Source organism: Scyliorhinus canicula, chromosome 8 (genome assembly GCF_902713615.1).
Source record: "Scyliorhinus canicula chromosome 8, sScyCan1.1, whole genome shotgun sequence".
Taxonomy (NCBI): domain Eukaryota; kingdom Metazoa; phylum Chordata; class Chondrichthyes; order Carcharhiniformes; family Scyliorhinidae; genus Scyliorhinus; species Scyliorhinus canicula.
The window spans coordinates 10,852,270-10,859,245 of record NC_052153.1 but is presented as its reverse complement, the minus strand read 5'-3'; the positions used below and the strand labels follow the sequence as shown (position 1 = coordinate 10,859,245).

General features: G+C 43.6%; 1 protein-coding gene across 2 annotated transcripts in view; it reads right to left on the bottom strand.

Moving 5' to 3' along the window:
* Window positions 1-2,905: 2,905 nt before the first annotated feature.
* Window positions 2,906-6,976, bottom strand: part of snx30 (sorting nexin family member 30) — a 216,699-nt gene continuing 212,628 nt past the window's right edge. For both annotated transcript variants that reach the window (XM_038804187.1, XM_038804188.1), the window contains exon 9: window positions 2,906-6,146. In XM_038804187.1, the coding sequence (XP_038660115.1) occupies window positions 6,072-6,146 (75 nt within the window). In that variant the 3' untranslated portion in view covers window positions 2,906-6,071. The remainder of the gene's footprint in view (window positions 6,147-6,976) is intronic.

The following is a 6,976-nucleotide window of genomic DNA, read 5'->3' as shown; positions in this document are numbered from 1 at the left end:
CCCGCGCACCTCACACACCTATTCTCAACCCCGAATAACTTAGTCATCCAAGCCACTGTCATGTGTGCCCGATGGACTACCTTAAATTGTATCAGGCTAAGCCTGGCGCACGATGAGGAGGTATTAACCCTGCTTAGGGCATCCACCCATAGCCCCGCCTCTATCTCTCCACCTAGCTCGTCCTCCCACTTGCCCTTAAGCTCCTCCACCGGAGTTTCCTCCGCCTTCGAAAGCTCCTGGTAAATATCCGATACTTTCCCCTCCCCCACCCAGGAACTGGAAACGACTCTATCCTGTATCCCCCGAGGCGGCAGCAGCGGAAAGGCCGGCACCTGCTTTCTCAGGAAGTCTCGCACTTGCAAATACCTAAAACCATTCCCTGCTGGCAATTTAAATTTATCCTCCAAAGCTTTCAAGCTGGGGAAGCTTCCGTCTATAAATAGATCCCCCATCCTTCTGATTCCTGCCCCCTGCCACCTCCGGAATCCACCATCTAGCCTACACGGTACAAACCTGTGGTTGTTTATAAATCAGGGTCCAAATCGATGCTCCCTCGACTCTCTTATATCTCCCCCATTGCCCCCAGATCCTCAGTCTCTACAACCACCGGACTTGTGGAGTATCGGGCCGACGAGAATGGAAGAGGTGCCATTACCAGTGCTCCCAAACTTGCACCTTTACATGACGCCGCCTCCATCTGCTCCCTCCCCCACTACCCACTTCCTAATCATGGCTATATTAGCTGCCCAGTAGTAATTGCAGAAGTTCGGCAGCGCCAACCCACCCTCCCCCCGACTGCGCTCCAGCAACACTTTCTTCACTCGCGGGGTTTTACCCACCCACACAAAGCCCAAAATAATCTTATTCACCCGCTTGAAAAAGGCCTTAGGTATGAAGATGGGGAGGCACTGAAGGACAACCAGAAATCTGGGGAGGACCGCCATTTTCACAGTCTGTACCCTCCCCGCCAGTGATAGCGGGAGCATGTCCCATCTTTTAAAGGCCACTTCCATTTGTTCTACCAAGCAGGATAGGTTTAACTTGTGCAGTGCCTCAGTGCTGCCCTGACCGTCGCTGCAGAGACCTCCCCTGTATAATTTGTTTCCAGATAGTTCTGGATGGACTTGTGAACCCGCCCACAGATCGCTTCATCCGCTATCAACCCCACAACCAGTCTCCACAGCAGGCGCTGCCCTCTCTCTACACTAACCCGTAGATCCACCCAATGTGGGGCATGATCCGACACTGCGATTGCCGAGTACTCAGTATCCACCACCTCCGATATTAGCGCCCTGGTCAGAACAAAAAAGTCAATGCGAGAGTTTACCTTGTGAACATGTGAAAAAAAGGCAACTCCTTCGTACTCGGCCGTGCAAACCTCCATTGGTCTACTTCCTTCCCCCCCCCCCCCCCCCCCCCGTTCCATAGACCCCTTCAATTGTTTGCCACAGCCGGCCTCCTCCCTGTCCTGGATATTGACCGGTCCAATTCCGGATCAATGACTGTATTAAAGTCGCCTCCATGATCAGTTTGAGAGACTCCAAGTCTGGGATCTTACCCAACACCCTCATAAATTCCACGTCATCCCAATTCGGAGCATATATGTTCACAAGTACCACTCGCACCCCCTCCAGCTTCAGCAAAATGTCGCCCTTTTCAGCAACAGTCTGCAAATAAATGAACTCAAAAGAGGCATTCTCCTCGCCAACATTAATCAAGTGCTCGGTTACAGGTGAAGCGCGGGATTCTGCACATGGACAGATTTTCTGCAGAAAGGGGGGAAATGGGGACCAATCACTGCAGACTAGCCCCATTACGCAGCACGCACGCACACACACACAGTAGCTCACCTGCGTTGGGAGAAGGTGGCATAGTGGTCATGTAATTGGACTGGTATGACTTACCCTCTGGGGGCACAGGATCAAATCACAAAATGGCAGCCAGTGGAATTGAAATCCAAATTGATGAAAACTAGTCCAGAATTTATGAAACAATCGACTCAAAACACCCATTAGGCTCATGAAAGGAGTTTCAGGAAAGAATGTCCCCCATCTTTACCTGGTCTGGTACACGTGCAACTCCAGTTCCATAAAAATGTGGTTGACTTTAAAAAGTACCCAATTATTTTTTTTCCAATAGCGTGGCCAATCCACCTGAGCAGCACATCTTTGGGTTGTGGGGGCGAAACCCACGCAGACACAGGGAGAATGCGCAAACTCCACACGGACAGTGACCCAGGGCCGGGATTCAAACCCGGGTCCTCAGCGCCGCAGTCCCACGGCTAACCACTGTGCCGCCCCTAAATGTGGTTGACTCTTAACTGCCCCTCTTAAATGGCCAAACAAGCCACTACATGAAAGGGCTTTTAGGGATGGGCAAATGCTGGCCTTCAGAAACAACCACATGCCATAGAAGAAGAAAAAAGACAAGTCAGCCAAGTGTAGCAGAAGCATACTACGGGGATACACTCCAAACCCACACAGCAGACAGAAAAGTTTCCTTTAATCAATTGGTCGTCTTGGAGTGCCTTTAATATATCCAATGTGAATGCTGATGACCTCCAAGATTTGCACCATTTTAAACCACAACCAAGGCCCCCAAAACTAAACTTGCAAATAAATGACATTTAAGTAAAACGGACATGTAAAAGATCCCCATTACAATCCTACAAATAACTCATACCAAATGATTGTGACTACTTTCTCTGGTGTCGACCGATGGTTTACATGCATGAGGTGCATCAGTTTTCTGGCTGTGTTAACATCCAACAGTGCTGATGTCAAGTTACCCTCCCCTTTTAATTAGTACATCTCATTCCAAGGGGAAGACTAAATTAGTGCGTGGACGTAAAGAAATACCCATTCCTGAACCTACACTCCATAAGAATAATGGTAACAATACACGATTTGAATGCAAATAATTTACCCAAGTGTTTATTCAATAGTGTTCAAAAAACAAAATCCACAGGTACAAGTTGGATTGCAAGAATCGTTGGCATTCGCATAGCACCAAACTTGTGTTAGGGAAAGGGTACAACATTAAATAATCCACACTGATTTTACCAGCTACTAACTCCTTCATGATTTATTTCAAAGCTTCATGCTTTTAAGGTTCACAGTAAACAAATCCACCTTTCCTCAAACAGAAATTGAGGATTACAATCTCTTCAATTAACCCAAGATCCATCAGAAGCTTTAACACCGATGCGGTTAAACAAAATATTGGTACCTCGCATCTAGCAACTGTTTTGTAAAACTGTAATGACCCACACTACTATGAGAGATTTCTGAATGCACAGGTACGTTTTAATACAATGGAACTGGTCGACTAGATCGTCGCCACCTATTAGTGTCAAAACGTTAATGGTGAAAAAGATGACCAATACTTTGTCATCTCCCTGATAAGCTAGTTCCATTAATTGTTTTACACACATATCCTAGCTGGTGAAAACAGCCACATCACCATAAGGACACTAATCAACAGTATGCAACCCTGTCAATTATTGAATACCGCAGTGGAATTTGTTCTTTGATGAACAAGTGTATACCCATTCAAAGTGCTCACCAATAGTGTGTAGGCCATTACAGTTTTAGTTATAACTCTTAACACAAAAGATTAACACATCCCAGAAGTTAGCACCAGGAAAAACCAATGAGAAGGAATGATTCAGGGCACCGCATACATTGCTATTCGCCGATAGCACTTATGCCATGCGCATCATTTTCAAATGGCTTCCAGTGTTTTGTTCGCTCCACACTAATTTGCTGAAAGGTTGCCCATTTGACGAAATCTGGGTTTCTTAGTGTAGAACATTTACCAATATCTTTGAGAAAATGCATTAAAGTTTTGGCACTTTAAGCAAGTCATCACCTATGAACTGTGATAAATTATGTCACAGCACAATGATTAATCTTCAGGTTCAGAATATTTTTTTTAAATATAAAGTTTGCCATGTACCCAAGTGATTCACAATGTGCCACAAAAGCAGTCACTCTGAATACACGCAGGTAGTACGAATACACGCAGGTAGTACTCATTCGCCCAAAAAGGTTTGTTCCTTCCCTGAAACCACAAGTATTAATTCAGATTATTTTGAAATCTGTGTTTTTCCTCAGCTGACTCGGACTCCAGAAGTTAGCACACGTGTGGACTAGAAAAATCTCACTTGAGTTTTGAATGAGAAACACCAATTTTGAATTGAAGGCATTCCAATTTAAATTGAACTAGTAAACTGCAGACGAACCCAGACACCTCAAATGAGGAAGGGATGGAATGTTTCCACCCAAGCACTACTTCTTTTCAGCAGTTCAATGCAAGCATTAAACAGACAGCCAAATGTCTTCACTCTTGGAAACTTTCTCCGTGTCAAAACCTGCCAGAGCACAAATTTTAAAAAGAAAAAGACTTAAAATTAGTCTCTTGGTTTCTTGAATTAGGAGCCCGATCTTCTCGCGTTTTAATTTCAGGTGGTCTGGTCAAATGCAATTCTTCAAAATGCTGGTAAATCAAGCCAGGGTTATCAGATGCCCAACTTGGTCCTCGGAATAAAATACCATGGAGCAAAATTACACTGCACTCAAAGCTGCAAATAGTGGTCTGTCAAATCTAACATTAGTGTTCATTCAGCATGGTGCTTCCAAGAGCAAAATCCAAGGCTTTGTTTATAAAATATTTACGCGATGATCATCATCTCCAAAGAGACAGATGCTCAAAAGAAAAAAAAGACCTTAGTGGGAAAATGACCCATGTGATGATGTTACAGGAGGCAAGAAAGCAGCAATGTAACCATGCACCTTAGCAACTTCTTTTTAGTGCACTGCGGCCATGGAAAGATAGCAGCTTGGGTGGCTCACCATTTAGTCCAAAATCAACACTTAAATTAGTTTGTACAAAATATTTCATGCAACAAAGGCACTTTGTATACTCACAATTCAGTTACTGTTTGTTCCCTGGGTGATCTGGTAGCTAACAATATCACACCTGTCTTTAATTAAATATCTAGAGTACTCACTTATTTCACATACATACAAACAAATCTCAACAGCGAGGACGGAGGCAAATGAGCGATATCATCTCTGCCTGCCTTGCCTTGAAAGCTTTTATCATAGGGCATGATTTTATAAACCAACTTCATTTTTTTTTAGACTAAACACATTACATAGATAAAGATACCACATGAAAATGTCAAATTTTACAAAAAAAAAGTGAAAATAAAAACTTGGCAAATCGATTAGGAAAAATATACATAAATTAGACAATGGTCTGATAATGGGTGGAGGATACAGTACTTTACAAATGATCAGAAGTGATAAGCGTACATAATAAACTTCAAAAAAAGGAATGCTGCCCATGGTCAATTGATGCCAAGTCTCAAAAAGGTTTCACCAATACTGTGCTAGAAAGTACTCTCTGGATTATTTAGCACTTTGCTACTATGGTCGCTGTAGCATGTACAACGAACCAAGACTTTTAAAAAAAAAAAACATTTTTTGACTATAATTATGAAGATAATTTACATCTTAACTATTTTCCTTTTCTTCCCTTTTGCCTGAGACCTCAGCATCTCTGCCAATCAATGATTGGAGCTCTTCTGCAGACAAGCTTAGTCCAATCTCAAAGCTCACAAGAATACCAGTCCACACCCGATTGCGCTCGATGGGTTAAATAGGATGCATCAAAGCATCTATCAAAATGTCTCAAAAACATCCAGGACTACTTACATGTAACAAAAGTGTTTTTAAAAAAAAAAAAATTTTACAGCACATGGGAGTACAATCAATGACGTCAATCAGGCAAAGGGCCTCAAGTTATATCCCTCTCCATTGAGTACTCAGCAGACCTCTGAACGTGAATTGTTAGTTAACACCACACGGACAAAAGAAATACACCTTCACTGAACAGAGGGCACACCTTCAGCGGACGGTCCAAGTGTCCAACATTCTACTGATGTGCAGTTACATACAAAACTGTCTTTGATGTTCCTCTTTCCCCCCCCCCCCCCAAAGTGCAATATTCCAGCAATATGAACTGGGCAAGAAGGAAAAACAGCCAGTGAGTAACACAAGAAGCAGCTACGAGTGGCTCTCGCTTTTCACTTCCAGCTTCTCCTGTAGGAGGGGAATAACCGATTCCCACGCTGCCAGGCACTGCAAAATAAAATTACAAAATGTAAACATCAGCCAACCAGAACAGATTCATCACAGCATTACCACATTTAAAAAGGAGGGAAAAATATTGAATTAAATGCCACACTTTTAAGATATCAAGGGAATAGAGACAGTACATAAAAGATTCATGGAATTGGTTTTAGGGATGTAGAATTGAAGAAGTAGCGACACGTTTCCTGATAGAAAGAAAAAGGTTGAGGGGCGATTTGATAGAGGTGTTCGAAATCGGACGACCAAGTGGGTGCTCATGAAACGCTGGGTGTAAGAGGAACTCATTTGAAGCAGTGATATTAAGGAAGCTCAGATTTTGGGCAGATGATGGGAGCAGGAGGAGTGTGTCTGGAAAAAGAGCTAATGCAAAGCAAAGCACCTGAAAACATACACCAGACACAACTAGAGATGGCATATATGGACAACCTGGACTGGCCTCTCGGAGATGGGCATCGAAGATTTTCCAATTATTCTTTCATGAGACTTGAGTATCGCTGGCCCGGCCAGCATTTTAATTGCCCGCCCCTAACTGCCCTCAAGATGGTGGTGCTGAGCTGCCTTCTGGAACCACTGCAGTCCATGTAGTGTAGATAGACCCACAGTGCTGTTAGGAAGGAGGACCAGGATTGTGACCCAGCAGCAATGAAGGAATGTCAATAAAGTCCCAATTCAGTATAGGGTGTAACTTGGAGAAGAACTTACAAAAATGTGTTCCCATGTACCTGCAACCCTCGCCCTCCTTGATGGCAGAGGTCACAGGTTTGGAATAAAAATCAGGGGAGAAAGAGGATTCATAGTGCAGCAAATCATGTATAGAA